At 33.9% G+C, this 19,104-nt stretch overlaps 3 protein-coding genes across 3 annotated transcripts; 2 read left to right on the top strand and 1 right to left on the bottom strand.

The window, feature by feature from the left end:
* Positions 1-1,847: 1,847 nt before the first annotated feature.
* On the bottom strand, positions 1,848-2,430 carry LOC110934105 (auxin transporter protein 1-like). Its single transcript, XM_035989515.1, has 2 exons — positions 2,135-2,430; positions 1,848-2,043 (listed from the first exon to the last, which is right to left on the bottom strand). The coding sequence occupies exons 1-2, from the start codon at positions 2,428-2,430 to the stop codon at positions 1,848-1,850; spliced, it is 492 nt and encodes a 163-aa protein (XP_035845408.1).
* Positions 2,431-6,356: 3,926 nt separating this feature from the next.
* Positions 6,357-9,535, top strand: LOC110937730 (vestitone reductase). Its single transcript, XM_022180185.2, has 4 exons — positions 6,357-6,584; positions 8,327-8,851; positions 8,930-9,125; positions 9,221-9,535. The coding sequence occupies exons 1-4, from the start codon at positions 6,467-6,469 to the stop codon at positions 9,369-9,371; spliced, it is 990 nt and encodes a 329-aa protein (XP_022035877.1). The 5' UTR covers positions 6,357-6,466; the 3' UTR covers positions 9,372-9,535.
* A 3,211-nt stretch (positions 9,536-12,746) lies between these two features.
* On the top strand, positions 12,747-17,926 carry LOC110937729 (transducin beta-like protein 2). Its single transcript, XM_022180184.2, has 10 exons — positions 12,747-13,105; positions 14,278-14,383; positions 14,470-14,530; positions 14,619-14,902; positions 15,045-15,184; positions 15,620-15,694; positions 15,792-15,882; positions 15,972-16,175; positions 17,343-17,387; positions 17,534-17,926. Exons 1-10 carry the CDS (start codon positions 12,893-12,895, stop codon positions 17,608-17,610), a joined length of 1,296 nt encoding a protein of 431 aa, XP_022035876.1. The 5' UTR covers positions 12,747-12,892; the 3' UTR covers positions 17,611-17,926.
* Positions 17,927-19,104: the final 1,178 nt, after the last annotated feature.

Below are 19,104 nucleotides of genomic sequence, written 5' to 3'. Positions count from 1 at the left end.
CAGCAAATAAAGCTAGGTTAAAGCTCGCGTATACACGCGGTTTAACAAACGAAAACACTTTGAATTTATTCGGATTTAATAAAAAAAAATGAAACCGAGTGAATATTTTAAAATAACCTATTGGTATAATTAAATATTGTGTAATGTTATATCTCAATATTAAAAGATTAAATAAGAACAAAAATCACCGTAGAAGATGAAAAACTAAGAAAAGTGATAGGCATCCAAGCACAAGACTTTCAAATCAGGATCCTCCTATTTTACATGTCATACCTCAAGATGGCCACTGCAACCTCCTAACAACTTGTGTGCACATTTTTAGATCTTGTTCCGAGAGTGATAGTTTGACGGTTTAAAAACTCCATCAGCCAAAAACCTACCCATGCACCTGAATTTAGCAACCATTAGTAACACCATCAGCAATAATACTTTTCGCTGCAGGTTTCACGTCTCCATTTACGTGAATCAAAGTAGCTTCATTCACAATTCTTAGGAATTTCATAAGATTTTGGTGGTACAATCTCTACTTTAATTCCCTCTTTGGGTTTTCCTTCCCACATCTGAATAGTGAATAGAAGAAAAACAAATAAAAAGTTAATATTTTATAAATTTTACTTAAAAAAGATGAATAAAATGTAGTGATTAGGCATATGGACCAAACCTGTTTCTCGAACTGATGTTTTGCCTTCTTTTCTTGAATTCTCTATTAACGATCTTCGTAGAAGTTAAAATTGTCTAACCTACATTGCTTGCTAGACTCCTCTTTAAAGATCTTTAACACTTGCAATCCCTATTCTAACTTCAACTAAACAAAATATGTAAATAAGCAAACCAAAAGTAGGATTAAAAAAAATAAAACATCAAACAAATTATATAACCAAGTATATAATCCCCGCTATTAATAATAGGTTTATACTCATTGTTATCTAAGGTAATGTGCTTCAACAAATTATTTAGCAGATCCTTAACAATATGCCACTTAACAGGAAGCCAATCCATTTATCTTGCCATATTCTAATCTTTTGTCAAAATTAACCGAGCTCAGCATCTTACCCGTGTGGTACATGGGTTAAACAATTGAAATTGTATAAAACATAAAAATAAAATAAAATACACAAAAAAGAAGCTACATATTCAGTAACACGTGATGCTAATGTTAATGTTTTAACAAATTTCCATTTTCAAACACATAAAAACACCTAATGCTAAAGAACACTTGTGATTTGTGTATGGTAATCAACAAAGGAACATCGAATATGTCATTATATAGAAAACCTAAAACAAATTTGATCTAGAATTTTTAAATTTAAAACTGATTTATCTAGCTACAAATATTTCAAGATTATTAATGCACAATGAAAAAACTTTTATAAGATCATCCGCCAAATAATGAAATTCGAAACAATTAAAAATGAGAAAAGAATTAAGTACTAATAAGTAAATAATATTAATACACTAAAAAGAAAACACTAACCTTGTTCTCTCCTTCACCGATCTCTTCATTATTGATATTTTAGCACATGTTACAGCTAAATCATGTGTTCCAAATGTGAAGAACCCGTAATCTTTTGTTTTGGCAGAAGGCATGTTACGGGCTAGCTCAATTTTTCCCACCGACCCGTATTTCTTGAGAATATGCCAAAGCTCGTAAACATATGCTCTTTGTATCGTGCATCCCCACCACTTTCTCCCACACAAAATACAGCGGAGTACACGCGAAACCAAATGTTATAAATTGTAAAAGAAAATAATAAATTAATAACAGACCCAAATTGCTCAATACACTTATCAAAAACTTTAGTAACTTAATTAAATGTTTTAATAACCGATAATTGGAACCTGATGGATTAGAATGAGGATAACAGCTGCATCACGAAACCGCGTTCGTGGTAGAAGGGAAAAGGCGTTGGAATTAAAAGCTGGTCACCAAAGGCCCAATACATTGCGGCAGCTGATGGGAGAGTTAATGTGAATACATACAATGTAGCAAACAAATATATGTATTTAAATTTCCTCGGCTTCCACATCGCGTGCATTATTTCACTGCAATAAACATGTAAACAAAATCAATATTAATATATTATCCTCAACTAAAATTATAAATTATGATTAAATTAGAAAGCGGTTTACTTACACTGTGACTGCGTGTCCGCCGAAAGTGTAGAGTATGTTTGTGGCTCCAGTGAAGTACAACACGAGCTTTGTAGGACCCGAATGACCCATACCTTCAACCTTGTCGTGGACCAAGGCTGTGATGGCTAGGTACCATGTAGTGTAGGTGGTCATACCGAGCCCGAGAAACGACCAAATTCGGTAGTTATGGAAAGACGGTATGAAGACGGTAATAGCACAACAGGCTCCGAATATATACGTCCATGTCCTCTTGTCCAAATGATCATTTATGTAGTATATATTGATGCATATGATCATATATGATGTGTCACACAATATATAACATCAATATATAGTTTGGATGATGGTGAAAAATAAGCTGACCTTGCATAAGCTATGAGCTGTATGACAGAGCCAAAGAGAAGGAAGGTGCAGTTGAAGGCTAACCCCACAGCTTTCCAATGTGGGCCTAAAAGACCATCTACCACTTCAAAGTTCAAACCACTGCATCAAACCAGTGAATATAAGTATGTATGGGATGCGTATATATGTCGTAGGAAAATGCATCATGTAGGGCATATAGGTGCATGTATCACATGCATCAAATGATGTTTTAGTTTAATGCATTTGTCTAGAACTAAAGTACAAGTGTATAAGCACATGGTGCAATATGTCATGAAAACTGATGGGTTTGGTTTTTTACCACTACTAAAAAACAAAGTTTATGTTCTCAACTGGAAGCAAATAAGTATGTAAAAACAAATCATCTTATTTTCATTGGTTTACATCATTTTTATTTAGTTTTTGAGTAAAATGTCATTTTCGTCCCTGAGATTTGGCCACTTTTCCAACTTTTGTTCAAATGTTGGTTTTTTTTGCATCTGGATCAAAAAGATTCGAAATCTTGTCATTTTCATCCTACTCCTTTAACTCCATTCGTTTGTCTCCGTTAACAACTTTATGTTACACATGTATGACAGCTAAAAAAGAGGCCCACTTGAAATTCTTGATCAGATGAAAGACATAAGAAACTTTAGCGGACCTATCAATTACCTGGGCCATGACCTCATCACCAGGGTCGATGAAAGAATCTGCAAAAGAAACCTTAGCGGGCCGACCAAACGTCACATTTCTCATTTGCAAAAGCTTAAAAGCATCCATCGCATCTGAACTTCCTCAAAACCAAACGCAAGCATTAATGCCGGTAGGAGATATGACTACAAAAATTAAAAACTGATTTTCTCCAATTTTTTTATTAATGAAAGAGAGTACGAAACGGTATTCAAGCAAACAAAAACTGCTATCAAAACTCATTCAATGTGGTATTCATGCAAACAAAAATTGCTATCATAAGTGCCTATGATCATTTAAAGAACATCTAGTGCAAGATGATGAACCAGCTAAACATGTTGAGTGCCTTTTAGTCTAAGTTAAATGCTGAACCGAACCAAATGAATTTAGTAGAAGATATATTAATTACCTCATGTTAACACCATTGTGCACTTCACATAACTACTGGAAAAACTCAGCTTGAGAAGTCGCCTGTAAAGGATTTGATCTGCCAAACATGTAAAAGGTCATGTAAAAACTCTTCATTTGCTACCAAGCTCCGCACCAAAAACCTTCAATTTAGAACATCAACACATATGAAAATAGAATATAAGATTGTGAATTTAACGATAATATAGTGAAGTGAGAGAATTTGAAGATTACCATGGCGGCGATTTGAGTTTGAAGATTACATTCGTTGGTCAGAGGTCCTTCACCGGTGATCAAATATGTTCTATCTCTCTCTGAAACTGATATACACTACATATTATTGGATTAAACAATATGTATGCTAGATGAAATATTACACATAAACACTTCAAAATTTGAAATATACACTGACTAATACTGTAATACATTACATTATATTCAAACTGTTAATCCTGAATAAATAAAATGCTTATGAACAATACCCAATTTCATCATCATAAAATTAATAACAGCATGCCACAAAATCATTGAAAAAAAATCTACCGACATAAAATCAATCTATGCATTAGACGAATAGAAAACACAAACACCCACAAATGATTTACCACTCGAAAGAACTGGGTAGATACCACAAGAACAAACATACTGTGATAACCTTTAACTTGGTAGTGTTAAAATTAGCCCTAATTTTGTAAAAATGGAAACGAAATTACCTTGATCAAAGGAGAACAAACATACTGTGATGAATCCATATATACTCCCAAACCCTAGATGTTTAACATCATCTCTCTGCAAAGCATCTCTAGCCACCACAGCGATGAATCCATCTATACTCTCTGCAAAGCATCTCTAGCCAAAGTATCTCTCTGCAAAACACTCTCTAAAACAAATGTAACTACCGATTGAAGAAGATGTTGAAATACCCAATTGCATCTCTCCCCTTCTACCAAGTTACTAACCATATACAAAACATGCGATTAACGAATTAGAGTGCACAAAGAGGTAGAATATATGATGGATTCTTCTGAAACAATTACCGACTGAAGAAGAATTTGAAATAACGAAACGCGCAGAGAGAAATCCAATGAGTTTTTTTGTTGATTGTAGTTGATGCAAAACATTTAGGGTTTTCTATTAGAAATAAATTTGAGAAAGGAAACGATTGCATAATTTTGGAAAGCTTGAACTGATTGGAGAGAGACCGTGTGAAAGGAACAAAATGGCCGAGGAATGAGGAAAAGGAATTGCCGCCCAAATACCCATTTCTCTGGCCAAAGAACGCAGCCACCTCAAAGTCAAATAGTCAACCTTTATTTTGCTTTAGTATAATAGATAGATAGATTTGATTTGATTGCATTACTCTATTTAAGATCACCTTTTGACTTTATTTGCTGCACATTTTATTTTTCCTTTCTATTTTTTTTTATAAAAAGTATAATTTAATTTTTGTAATTTTTAACCATATCTATACTATATAATAAAGGAAATCAATGGATGATATGCCAATACCAATAGATCATCATCCCATTGGTTATAGGTTTTGTAATTATTAAATTTATCAAAAAGTCGGTATGTAATACATGAATCTAATTTATCCTGTATCCATACCTAATACTAATTTACCAAATTTCATTTTCATTCTTTAACGCAGATTCAAACCCATAGGTGAGTTTATTTTTTATTTTACGTATTCTTTATGTTTAAGTATTATTTATATATTTTCTAACTGATAGGTGATAAACCATAATTATAAATAAGTTTTTCTTTTATTTTACGTATTCTTTAGGTTCAAATATTATTTATATATTTTCTAACTGAATTTATTTGATTACTTTATCAATTTCATAAAGTTATTAAAATCATTAAGGTTATGTTTCTCTTATATATTCCAACTAAAGAAAAATTTACTTCATTCATGATTTTATTGTTGTTGTTACACAAATGAAACTACATAAAAGATGACTGACTTATAGCCTAGCGCTATCCTGACGTCTGATAAATGGGTTTCTACTAATTATCTACAAAACTGCATAAATACTTTTATTGTTGTTGTTGTTGTTTAGCGAGCCAAGATTTATTTTTTCTTTTATTTCACTCTCTTTTAGATTCTATTTTTCAATTTTAAAATTTTAATAAAAATCAATAACATCTTATCACAAAAACCATTTTATCATATTTTAATCTTCATTATTAATTGTATTTATTTTATTTAACCTGTGTAATATTTAAAATATTTTTTCATAAACTCTTGTGATGTGTTAATCATTTCTTAATTTTAATATAAGTTATTTAATACGACTCTTTTTGTGACGTGTTATTTTGATATAAGTTAATAAATACGACTCTTTTTTGTGATAAATTTTTATTGCATCGTAGATAAAACTAATCTTGTACGACTTTTTTAAAGTATTATTTATTACAATTTTAAAAGAGAAAGAAAACTATAATTTAATTTTAAAACAGTGAAAAAGGTTATAGAAAAAAAAGACAATTAGATCACTTATTATTACAAGTTATTTTTTTTTGAACGGCCAACAAACTCAATCCCGAGCATTCTCGGGGCACCCACTGGACAAACGGAGTACTCCGAGAGTAACCCGAGTCCACCACCAATAAGAAAACTATAATTTAATTGTAATAATAATAATAATAATAATAATAATAATAATAATAATAATAATAATAATAATAATAATAATAATAATTGTGGAGGTGAAAACAAAAACTACAATGGTCTTTGTATAATTAATGAGTCAAACATGGATTGGTTGGCTATCATTGGTATAAATCCATCCATGTCACATGTGACAAGTGGAACCATATAGAAACAACAACCACTTCAATTCATTGTTACAAATAAGAATTGAAGATCAAAATGGAGAAAGGATGCATTTGTGTGACCGGAGGAACAGGGTTTTTAGCATCATGGATCATCAAGAGACTGCTTCAGGATGGGTATTCTGTTAATACCACCATCAGATCTCATGCAGCAGGTATATAATATGCTATTAATTATCATTATCGTTATTAAGTTTTATTTATTTTCTGTTTTGCCTTGGATACGAATATGATTCAATCTTCTAGTACACCTTAACACACATAAACTGATCGATTCGAAGTAACCGGTATATAAAAAATGGAACCTAAGTTAAGTTCATTGTTTTGGTCTTAAGAAACATAGAAAAATCTTGATAAAAAGTTGATCCAAGAGTTAGCGGAGTCTCGATGCAAAAGACTTAGAAAATAACACAACTCGAAACCAACATTAAATTTGATCACTTTTTTTTTTTTTTGACTTTCAATTTTTTTCACATCTCTTCATGCACTATATTTATAAATAATAATTTACATTTACATCGAGATAGTTGGTAAAGGGCTACAAGCTGCGTCGTCACCCCTTTTTGAATAGCAAAACTAAGCCTTTTAAAAACTACGTCCATAGATCTCGGGGTCATAACATTACTATGCATGACCATTTGAACTCGATTAAGTAGGTCCACAGCCTTTGACGCCAGAAAACCAAAAGTATCAAAAGCAAATGGGATAAATACGTGCTGGTTGTCAAGGCACGCTTTCTCATGCTTGATCACTTTACCCGAAGCAGCCTTTAAAGGAGTCTGGCCCACTGTGAAAGCACTACTCCCTAAGCCCACAAGCGGGGAAACCCCTGTTAGATCCACACAGGCGTGTTTTCCTCCTACCAATCCAAAGACCAGAATGTCAGTTGGTTGAAAGGTAGACATCTCACCGATCTGGACTCTTTTACACTGATACGTTCATCCGAATTTTGACTTTAAGAGTTTTACTATTTTTTTTCGATTTTATTTGATTTAGATTTTAATTATTATAAATATAAATTAAACGCATGAGTCATGAGTCTCATTATTATCCTTAGCTGTATATCTTATTTCTCGTTATATGATTATATCTGATTTTGGATGACACATGTAACGAGTGTGAATATTTCTTGGTAAATAACTTTATAAAATTTGATTAAAAATGAATAAATAGTATTTTCAAGAATCAAGATGTAAAATTATGGATTATGATCAAATACAAAGGCTGCTAATTGTAAGAAAGCGTATAGGCTCTTAAAAAAACCCACTATACAAAAAAAAAAAACCTAAACACCCACCACCATCCAAAAACCTAAGCCCACACCCTCACCCACCCTCACCAAAAAATTAAAAAATAAATTTTCCGCCGCGGGGGGGGGGGGGGGGGGGGGGGGAGAGGAGGAGGGGTTAGGTTTTTTGATGAGGTATAGTGTTTTTTTTTGTGTGTGTGTGTGGGGGTGGGGGGGTTAGGTTTTTGGGTGGTGGTGGGGTGGGGTGGGGGTGGGTATTTAGGTTTTGGGTGATGATGTAGTGGGTTTAGGTTTTAGGTTATTGGACACTTGTCACTCTATAAATCCTTCTTACACTCCTTCAAATTAGGAGCTTTGTAGAATAACTTAACCCGTAAAATTATATATTATACAGAAGCCAAAATGCTAAAATTAAATTTGCTTTATTAAAAGCTTCTAAATGTTTTGAAAACTAACTAGCTCATTCTTTTCTTATTCAAAACCAAAATTATATCGACGTCTAAATTTTATTTTAATTAAATTTTATTATTTTAAAAACTTAAATTTAAGCTCAAACTTATAGGGGAGATCACATCAAATATGTATTATTTTTCCAAATGCAGTCGACATTACTTTAAAATCTCAGACTGAAAACCTTATGATTGCTAGGGTCAAAGAAAGATGTGAGCTACCTTACAAACCTACCCTGTGCATCAGAGAAGCTTAAAATTTTCGATGCGGATTTAAGCAAACCGGAGACCTTCGAGGCACCAATCAAAGGCTGCATTGGTGTCTTTCATGTTGCCCACCCGATGGATGGGAGCAACGATGCTATAGAAGTTGTAACCGAAAAATCAATGAAGGCCAGTTTAGGTATTTTACAAGCATGCGTTGATTCAAAGACAGTAAAGAAGGTTGTGTACACATCTAGCGTGTCAGCGGTAATGTTTAACGGAAAAAAACACAATGACGTTGTAGACGAGGAATTTTGGAGTGATGTTGATTATATTCGCACTCATGTTAAATTCGGAGAATGGTATCATATTTCAAAGACACTAACCGAGAAAGCAATCCTCGAGTTTGGTGAGAAAGAAGGACTAGATGTCGCGACGGTCCATCCTTCGTTTATTCATGGTCCATTTCTTGGCCCTCGCTGCCCACAATCTGTGCGCGACGTGATGGCTATGATCTTTGGTGGGTTATAATTAGTAAACATTCTTACTATTGTTAAGTTAAATAATCCTGAATAGAGTAACTAAATTTAAATTACAGGGGACACTCGTCTTTATGCAATGCTACGAAGAGCGCCTTATGTTCATGTTGATGATGTAGCAAGCGCACATATTCATCTTTTTGAGCACCCTAATGCGAAGGGGAGATATATTTGTTCGAAAACTGAAGTTCCTATCGAGGAAGTGTACAAACTATTATCAACCAAATATCCAGAGTATAAAATACCAAGTATTGAGTAAGTTTTAACATCGTTATATCTTGTAAATCATCTTTTAGCATATTTTTGTTAGAACAAACAATAACTCTAGCTCCTAACCGTGTTTTCAATAGCTTTGTGAAGTCGGATGATGATTATGATAAACTGATGTTCCCTAGCGTCTCATCGAAAAAGCTCTTGGGTACTGGATTTGAGTTCAAATATGGGATTGAAGAGATGTTTGATGATGCAATTGAATGCTGTAAGCGAAACAACATACTATAACTTGATAGGAGATCCAAGACTTCTAAATAAAGCTTGCGGGTTTGATGTGCTAAACCAAGCAAATAGAACTTATTGGGTAATTGTAGTGTTAGAACTTTGATGATAAAAACCAATCCAATGTCTTCCCTTCTTAACTATTTTTAATGGCATATTTTCATTATTGGAGTCTTCTAAACATAAATACAAAAATAGATGAAGATGTTAGAACACAGGAAAAATATAACATGTAAAATAAATTTCTAATGGTACATGTTATCATATGATTCTATATCAAGGTTTTATTTCAATGCAATCAACTTTTAAAATGTGTATACAGACAAAAACTGATTCCAAACAGGCCAGTCATTTAAACAGCCCAAGTTTAGGCGATCAGCCAAACTTGCTATTTGAGCCCAATAAACCATACTTCATGACCAGTTGAGTAACGAGTTCAAGTCTTCAAGAGTTTCATGTTACATATTTTCTTTTTAAAAGTTGAAAATCTCCATAATTTTGCTATTATGTTAAAAAGTTGTATATTAGGAAAACATAAGTTAAACCCTCCAAAGTTTGCTGGCCGAACAAAAATGAACTTTTTTAGAAGAATATGACTTTTAATGAAGGATAATGTGTGTTTTTTCGGACGAAAACATGATTTTTTTACATCATATCTTAAAATTTATATATCTAAACTCTAAAGCCTTTTAGGTGGAAAAAGTAAGCAACATCTTAAAACATGTATTGCCTCACAATATGTTAAAAAAACATTTATGTTACTATGTGTATATGTTGTATTCCACGAAGAAAATCAAAATGTCAAGTGTGAAAAAGCAAGCCTGTTTTTAGAACCTATGAATAGATATCAAGTGTATATTTCTATCATTAAAGTTCAATTTACTATAATCCAAACATGTGTGTTTCATCGTATTGTTTATAGTCAACAATCTTTGTTTTATATTATTGACAAACTGACAGTAATATGATCAACGACACTTTTACGTTTCACTTTTGTTGTCAATGGCAATCACATTTAGCTCACATAGTCACAAAAGACTGTTTCCTCATTTTGCTTACAATCATCATTATGAGAGAAATCAATGAGAACTCAAATGCAAATCCATGATAATTATGTGAGTGATATTGTTATCAAAAAACAAAAGTAAATGTTAAAAGTATTATTGATTAGATTGTCGATATAAATATTATCCGACAATAAATTATAGTTTAGATTAGGGCTGCAAACGGATTGAACGAACACGAACAAGACATTATTCATGTTTGTTTGTTAAAAAATATATGTGTCCACGACCTGTTCATGAACACTTACCAAACGAAATTTAATGTTTGTGTTCGTTTGTTAAAGAAATTAACGTGTTCGTGTTTGTTTGTGTTCATTTGTTAATTTGAAGCAACAAATGAAAACGTTGATGAACACAAACTAATGTTCACGAACACAAATAGAAACAAACGAACGCAAACAAACGTTGATGAACACAAACTAATGTTTATGAACACAAATTGACACATATTAAATATATTATTTGTCGAAATGTTGAAGTATTTAAAAATAATGTAAAAACTAAAAACACTAATGAACTATTGAACATAAATGAACACGTTATCGAACGTTCACGAACATAAATGGACGAGCGCGCCCTCCGTTCATGTTCGTTCATTTAACATTTAACTAAACGAACGAAACTTATTGTCGTGTTCGTTTGTATAATAAATGAACGAACACAAACAAACTTCCTGCCAAACAATTCAGAAACTGTTCGTCGAATGTCTGATTTGTTTGCAGCACTAGTTTAGATTATTAAAAGAGAAAAATGCCCGGATAGTCCCTGTGGTTTCGCCTTTTTTCACTTATAGTCCCCAACTTTCTAAAATCACCTAAATAGTCCCTAAGTTTTCAATTTTTGTTCCCGGATAGTCCCTGTGTCTAACTTCAGTTTGTTTTCTCTGTTAAGAGGGTGTGAAATGTCAAAAATACCCTTTCCTTAAAAAGGCCAAACCATAGGGACTATCCGAGCATCTTCTTCATTTTTATTTATAAAACCCCACCACCACACTTCATATTCAACCTCCACCCACCATCACCTTCCTCCACCCTCCACCATTACAGAGGTGATTGAGCCGCAACAGCCACGGCACCCGGCCCCTTGAAAGCTGCGGCACTGCATCTAGTAACAAAATTAATCTCAAACAGTTTTGCATGCTGAGTTTAAGCACAAACAACATCAAAACAAATAAACAAATAAACAAATCACCAAATTTCCAACAATCACCTTCAAAAATTTACAAAAACCGAATCAAATACGTGTAATTACATACACAGTATCATAATTCACAGCGCTTGATAATTTTCATAACACAAAGTTTCCAAAATAAATTTTCTATTAATAATAATAATTAATAATTAATAATTAATTACACAAAAATTAGGCAAATATTAGCTACCTGATCTCATCACACACCGGAATCCACGACCGGCAAAACGAAGCATTACGTCTGGTACCAACAAACATCCACGTGTCAGCTCGACACTGGTTAGTGACGTCATCAACATCGATCGATGACGTAATCATCCGAATTTCCTCCGTGAGCGCTCTTCGCCGGAGAACGTCCTGTTCATATTCAACATCTCTTCACCGGAAAGAGAATTTCTACTTGGATGACGGCGGAGAACGGTGTTGAGGGCGCTGGAAACGGCGGAGCTGGAAAATGAACCACAGGAAGATTGATTGGAGGAAGATGAGTGCACGGCGGGCGGAGGCGGAGGAGAAGAATGATCGGTGGAGGTTTTTGCAGACCGGAATGATACGGTTACTGACGCCGGAGGTGAGTTCGTCCACGTGTACGGTTGCTTCCATGGCTTCCGCATGTGGTGTCTGAAGAAGAAGAAAATTGTGGTCTTTCTTATAACACGTATAGGGGTAAAAGTGTAAAAGTTATTTTGACCACTCTTATAGAGAAAAATGCCCGGGACTGGTCCGGTTACTCCCGTTTGACCGGTGCTGTGGCTGTTGCGGCTCACTCACCTCTGTGATGGTGGAGGGTGGAGGAGGGTGATGGTGGGTGGAGGTTGAAGATGAAGTGTGGTGGTGGAGTTTTATAAATAAAAATGAAGAAGATACCTGGATAGTCCCTGTGGTTTGCCTTTTTAAGGAAAGGGTATTTTTGACATTTCACACCCTCTTAACAGAGAAAACAAACTGAGACCCAGGGACTATCCGGGAACAAAAATTGAAAACTTAGGGACTATTTAGGTAATTTTAGAAAGTTAGGAACTATAGGTGAAAAAAGACGAAACCACAGGGACTATCCGGGCATTTTTCTCTTATTAAAATACATTTTTCCTACATATTATTTGATATTTACATTTTTATACTTTTTGAAGGGTTTATAGAAATCAGAAGCCCAAATCCCAAATCCAAATAGAGGAGTTCATTTCTGTTGAGCACACGTTCTTATGCGTATTGTTTCCTGAATCTTCTAGCCGTCGATCATAATACTCTGCATATCTGCTGATCTAACTGAAAATGGAACCGATCGTGTCAATCGCCGTAGTCACCTCTCTCATTCTCGGAGCTCTGATCGCTTTTATCGCCTTCGGCACCTACTTTCGCAACCGCAAATCCGAAATCGTTTCCATCGCTAATCCCGCCGATACGGCGCCGTTGAATCTGAAGAATTCAAAGCCTCATCAAACTAAAAAATCTCACGCTAAACCTCATCAATCTCATGCTGATAAGGTAAACGAATCTAATCAACATTTAGATATGTGTTTCTTAGGTTATATGAATTTGAGATGAATCTGTTGTTTGAAGTTGAATTTGAGATTATGTATCATATTTAACCTAAATTGAAATAATATGAGATCATTGATGAATGTTTATGCTGAGTTTCGTGTAAGGAATGAATATAAATAATAAAACCGATTTAATTTTGATTTCTAGGGTTTATACACTGTTTTCTGTTACGGATGCTTTTTTGTTCATTTATACAGACATACACAGTTGTGTAATTTGAGATACAAGAGAGATTTAAAGTGATTTAAGAGATTTGAACTACTTTCATTATTATTGTCTCGCAGTATAGATTGATATATTTTTTATTAAATGATATCATACTGAAGTTAAGAGATATGAACCTGATCTCATTGTCGAAAGTGTACAACTCGTTTCTGTTCACAGGCTAAGGTTTTGTAAGTTGTAAACATATTGTGAGAGAGCATAATGTTTTTTTTTAATTGAGATGGATATATGGTTGTTAAATGATTATATTTGGTCTGGATTATGGAAAGAATTATTAGTTAAATCAAACCCGGTTTTGTATGTACATGACTGAAATATTAAACTACTGATCTAGTTACTTTGTATTGTTAAACTGTGATAAGCGATTCGAAGGTGCCAGCATATTCATATCATATTAATTGAATATTTGATCAACTATAAAACTTTATGCTTTATGGTTAAATATCCACACACGTACTAGTAAGATGCAATCAATGCGCATACATTTTTGGGCTTATAGAAATTATTTGAAATACTTATGCAAATTTGAAACAAGATTGGTTGATTTTCTATTGGTCTCCAAACTTGTAACCATTTATTCGGTACAGTTCTTTTATAAACTGTGATAGTCGAGAACTTTGTTTTGGTAAGGTGTAATGATAGAGTCGTAGATTATCCGGCTTTTTAAAAGACTTGTATGAATATAGATTTGAGAAAAATTTACAAGTACATATAGTTTTGTAATAAATTTGATATATTAGTGTAAGGTGTAATGTCTTTATCTATCTTTTGGCTAGCAAGCACATCCGGGATGCACAGATGCTGTTAATTGTTGTTCTCTGTATATTTGTGCCAAGATAATTTGTTTATTCATATTTGTCAGCTCATATCACTAATGGTTGTGGATGTAGGATTTGAACAAGCGCCATCACCCATTAGACTTAAATACTTTAAAAGGTCATGGGGATTCCGTCAATGGCCTATGCTTCTCATCGGACGGACATAGTTTGGCTACTGGTAACTCTCGTCACACGTTTAGTATGTTTATAGAAGAAACCATATAGTATATCTTAAAATCAGCTGCTTGTTGTGTGTGCTCGCAGCTTGTGATGATGGTGTAGTCAGGGTATTCAAGCTGGATGACGCTTCAAGCAAAAGCTTCAAGTAAGAGTTCATAATCTTATTACCTTCAACACGTATCAAATGTTTTACGTACTATCTAAATATATGTCACTTGGTTGTTCCAATGTAGGTTTATGAGAATCAACCTGCCAGCTGGAGGTCATCCAACTGCAGTTGCATTTGTTGATGATGCTTCTTCGGTTGTTGTGGCTTCTCAAAGTCTCACCGGAGCTTCTCTATACATGTATGGAGAAGACAACCCAAAAGGCGGTGAAAATCGGCAGCACTTTAAGCCTGAACTTAAGTGGGAGCAACATAATGCTCATGAGAAAAAGTATATTCTCACTTTATTTGGAACTAAAGCTACCCATGGTGCTGCTGATGGAAGTACAATAGTTGCATCAAGTTCAGAGGGTATATTCTATCCTTCTTTTTCATTGATAGCTATTTAAACGAACTTAAAGTTGAGAGGGCATAGTTGTCATGTTCTTTTATCTCAAGAAGTAAACAAGTAACATTTGTTATTGAAATCTTCGATTGATTTTTTTTTTCATAGGAACTGATATTAAACTATGGCATGGAAAGTCCGGAAAGATGTTGGGATTTGTCGACACAAATCAGCTTAAAAACAATATGGCCACTGTATCTCCAAATGGCCGATTTATTGCTGCCGCCGCTTTCACGGCTGATGTTAAGGTGACATGTTCGAATGACATATATTTTTTTTTTCAGATTATGTGTAAATTAAATTCTTAGACAATTTGCTTGTAGAACTATGCATATAGTTTTCTTTTGGAAATGCTTTATATTTAGGCTTAAGATTATGGTTATTGATGCTAGTGTGAGTTTATGTACATCTTCTTCAAATCATTACAAAACATTTACGTTCCTTTGCCTTGCGCATAAATCGTTACGTTTTTATCTGCTTTTATCCATCAAGGTACTTCTTTCTAGTTTTTTTTTTTTTGCATCTTTCTAATGGTGTTTAATTGGTCTGTAATTTAATACAAGACTGAACAATTAGCAGAAGACTTCAAACACTAAGTGGCAGATCCTTAGATATTTTACTTGGTGTGCGCATTGTCGTTAAGTAATATGTGTCTAATATTGTATTGATGCCTTATTTGACAGGTTTGGGAGATAGTGTATTCGAAGGATAGTTCAGTTAAAGAGGTTACAAAAGTTATGCAACTGAAAGGCCATAAGGTCATTTAGCTTCCTCTCTCTCTCTCTCTCTCTCTAACACACACACACACACATTGACGATGTTTTTTTTTTAACTTTTGATTTGGGAAATGTTCAGAGTGCTGTTACATGGCTGTCGTTTACACCCGACTCGGAAAGGATCATTACTGCATCAAAGGATGGCTCAATAAGAGTGTGGAACATTAATGGTATGTATAATTGTAAATAACTAGTTTTTGATGACTGCTATTATTGTACAAACTTCTCTTCTAACATGTCAGAATTGTTATTTTTGAAGTTCGATATCATCTTGATGAGGACCCAAAGACTTTGAAAGTGTTTCCGATTCCACTTCATGACTCAAATGGTACTGCATTGCATTACGATCGTCTCAGTATATCCCCCGATGGAAAGATTTTGGCTGTAACTCATGGCTCATTACTACAATGGCTATCTGTTGAAACTGGGGAAGTATTAGAAACCGCTGATAAAGCACATGACGGTATTTCTAATTCCCTTCTAATCGTATAGCATGCTTTCTTCTGTCAAACTTTCCTTTTTTTCTTATAGAAGAAATGGACGTTTTATCTATTATATTTAAAGGAAAAAAAGTGATGGTTGAAATACGGTGGGTTGGTAACAGATTGGAACAGGTTTGGGTCAAAAAAAGGTTGGCCGGTCCACCATTGGTATAGGTTATATAATTAGGTAAAGGATCAAATAAAAATAAAATTATTGTACGTTCGTACGAATTGGGGGAGAAAGCAAAAAGTGGCGGTGGCAATCTGGTAATTATCAGCAACTTCAAAATTACTGGGGAAAAAGCAAAAAGTGGCGGTGGCAATCTGGTAATTATCAGCAATTTTGAGCATCAGTAGAGTAATTTTGGGAAATGTAGGATAATTATCAAATTATTCTAGTAGAGTAATTTTGACTTCTGTAGAGTAATTTTGGAAAATGTCTTGTAGAGTGGGGGGTTTAGGTTTTTTTTTTTTTTGGGGGGGGGGGGGGGTTGTGGGGGGGGGGGGGGTTAGTGTAATTTTGATAATTACCCTACACAACCAAAATTACTCTACATGAACATTTACAAAATTACTCTACAGAAGCTCAAAATTACTCTACTAGAGTAATTTTGAAGTTGCTGATAATTACCAAAATGTCACCGCCACTTTTTGCTTTTTCCCCCAATTCGTACGCTTAGTACGTTAATTTTATTTTTACATGAACTTAACTCTAAATAATTAATTTATCAACTAAAAATTAACAACTTTGTCTTTTAATTAATATTCTCATTGTTTTTACAAAGCTAATTATGAGATCTAAAGCACTTGAGAACATTTCGGGTGATTTTGACCTAGTTGACCTATTTGAGACATTTTCTTTTCAGCTAAAAAGTAAATAAAAAAAGGTTAATTAAGATGTTTTGTGGGTCGGCCAGACACGACCCTAGCCATTTGGACACACTAAATGTTTTCATTTCCACATGCTATCCTCGTGACTCGCCCAATTTGCCACGGTTACCTTGGTGGGTAATATTTTACAATGGTTACTAATATACAAAAGTAAGTTGATACCAATTACCTAACATAAACATTTTCATATTACTTTATTGGTAACTTCTTTCAGTATTGATATATTTTTGTTTTAATGTTTACTTGTATGTATACAGGTGACATCACGGACATCGCATGGGCACCTAAACCTATTCCTGTAGGTTAGTATTACTACGCCCTCTGATCCCACCATACCACTAAGATTTTTACGAGAAACTATATGGCTAGCTGGTCCGGTTGGGAAAATGTCAGAATAAGTTTGGTTTGAAATGTGTTTCCTCTAACGAAGTCTTATATATCTCAACAGGAGACAAACGCGTCAGTATATTAGCCTCATCAAGTGTCGACAAGAAAGTGAAGCTGTGGGCGAGCCCCACGCTTTGATGACCCCGGAAGCACTTTGCAACGGTACAATCTTATACCAACCAACCAACCGGCATGAAAGCTCTTTTATAAAGTTCTTTCGGGTTTTGGAAGATTACAGATCTCACAAGGATCCTACACTAGAAACCACATGTGTTTCAACCATGAGTTGTGTGAAGTGGTCGGGGGTTCAAACTCCCATCTTGAACATCAGTGTAGTTTAGTAGGTATGCGAGTTTGTTTTTGAATAACGAAAAACACCGGCTCTTTTTTACAGGTTCTAACTTTTGGTTGTTGCTATACATTTTGAACTTAATTTGTTTTTGTTTTCTTTTAATTTGTTGTAAAAACTAAAATGAAATAGACTCCCTTGACCTAAGACCATATGCGATTGATGGTTTATAGCAACACATACAACAGGGTAAGAAAGGGTGAGAGTGCGTTGTGGTCGGTGAAGCATTCGTCTGACAGGATAATGTGGAGGCGTCTTTGACCTCCTGCATTGTGTGATTGATGCTTCTTGATGAGTTTGGTCACTTTTGCCACTTTATAACGGACAATAAACTGTCTTCGGAGGTGAGGTAAAATCCACTCAGTTTAAGGATCGAACTAGCGATCTCCACCTGCTCACTTGTTTTTGATTTTAATAAATAATTAATATAAATATTATTTATATAATAAAATTTATATGATCGATAGTTTTGATTATCAACCTGTTTCTTCTATTGATAATTTGCTATATAGTGAAAGTTTTAAACACAGATGGGTTTTAACATGCGAAGTGGGCGAATAACATGCGTAATTATGTAATATAACATGCGTAACTAGGGTTAACCTAACCCATGCGTAATTTGAGTTAGCCCATGAGTAATTGCAAAATGTCTAACAATGGATCTAATATTACTGCAAATAAATAAATAAATAAAATCAAAAGTTACATAAATATAAACAACAACTAAATATATCTTTCAAAGATTCCTCTAGTGTTTGTTAGTTTGAGAATTGCAAATTAAATTTATAATAATTGATAAGCCATTACTTATTGTATATTGATTCCGGACATTAATTCATTCAAATTTCAATTCCTTTTACGTATTCCTTAGTCATTCAAAAGAATTTGACATGTTCCAAATCAACAAAAAGAAGTTATGTTTTGTGTGTGTGTATTTTGTAAGGGATATAACATGAAGTATATGGAAAAGAAATAGAACTTATGAAAGATGAATTAAAGAGAGTGGATGAGAAGTTTAGATGGTCATGAAAGTGGAATAAATGGAAAGTCTTATTATTTTCTTGGATATCTCTATACTGAACGAAATGCCTTCTATATAGACGTCAACACTATGACTACTAACAAACGTCTAACAATGGATCCAACATTATTCTAAAAAAGAAAAAAAAATATAAAATTCAAAAGTTACATAATTATAAACGACAACTAAATATATCTCCAAAGATTCCTCTAATGTCTGCCATCAAATATTGAGAATTGCAAATTATGTGTATAATAACTGA

The sequence above is a fragment of the Helianthus annuus genome, chromosome 4 (assembly GCF_002127325.2).
Source record: "Helianthus annuus cultivar XRQ/B chromosome 4, HanXRQr2.0-SUNRISE, whole genome shotgun sequence".
NCBI lineage: Eukaryota > Viridiplantae > Streptophyta > Magnoliopsida > Asterales > Asteraceae > Helianthus > Helianthus annuus.
The sequence above is the reverse complement of the archived record's forward strand: the minus strand, read 5'-3'. Positions and strand labels throughout refer to the sequence as shown.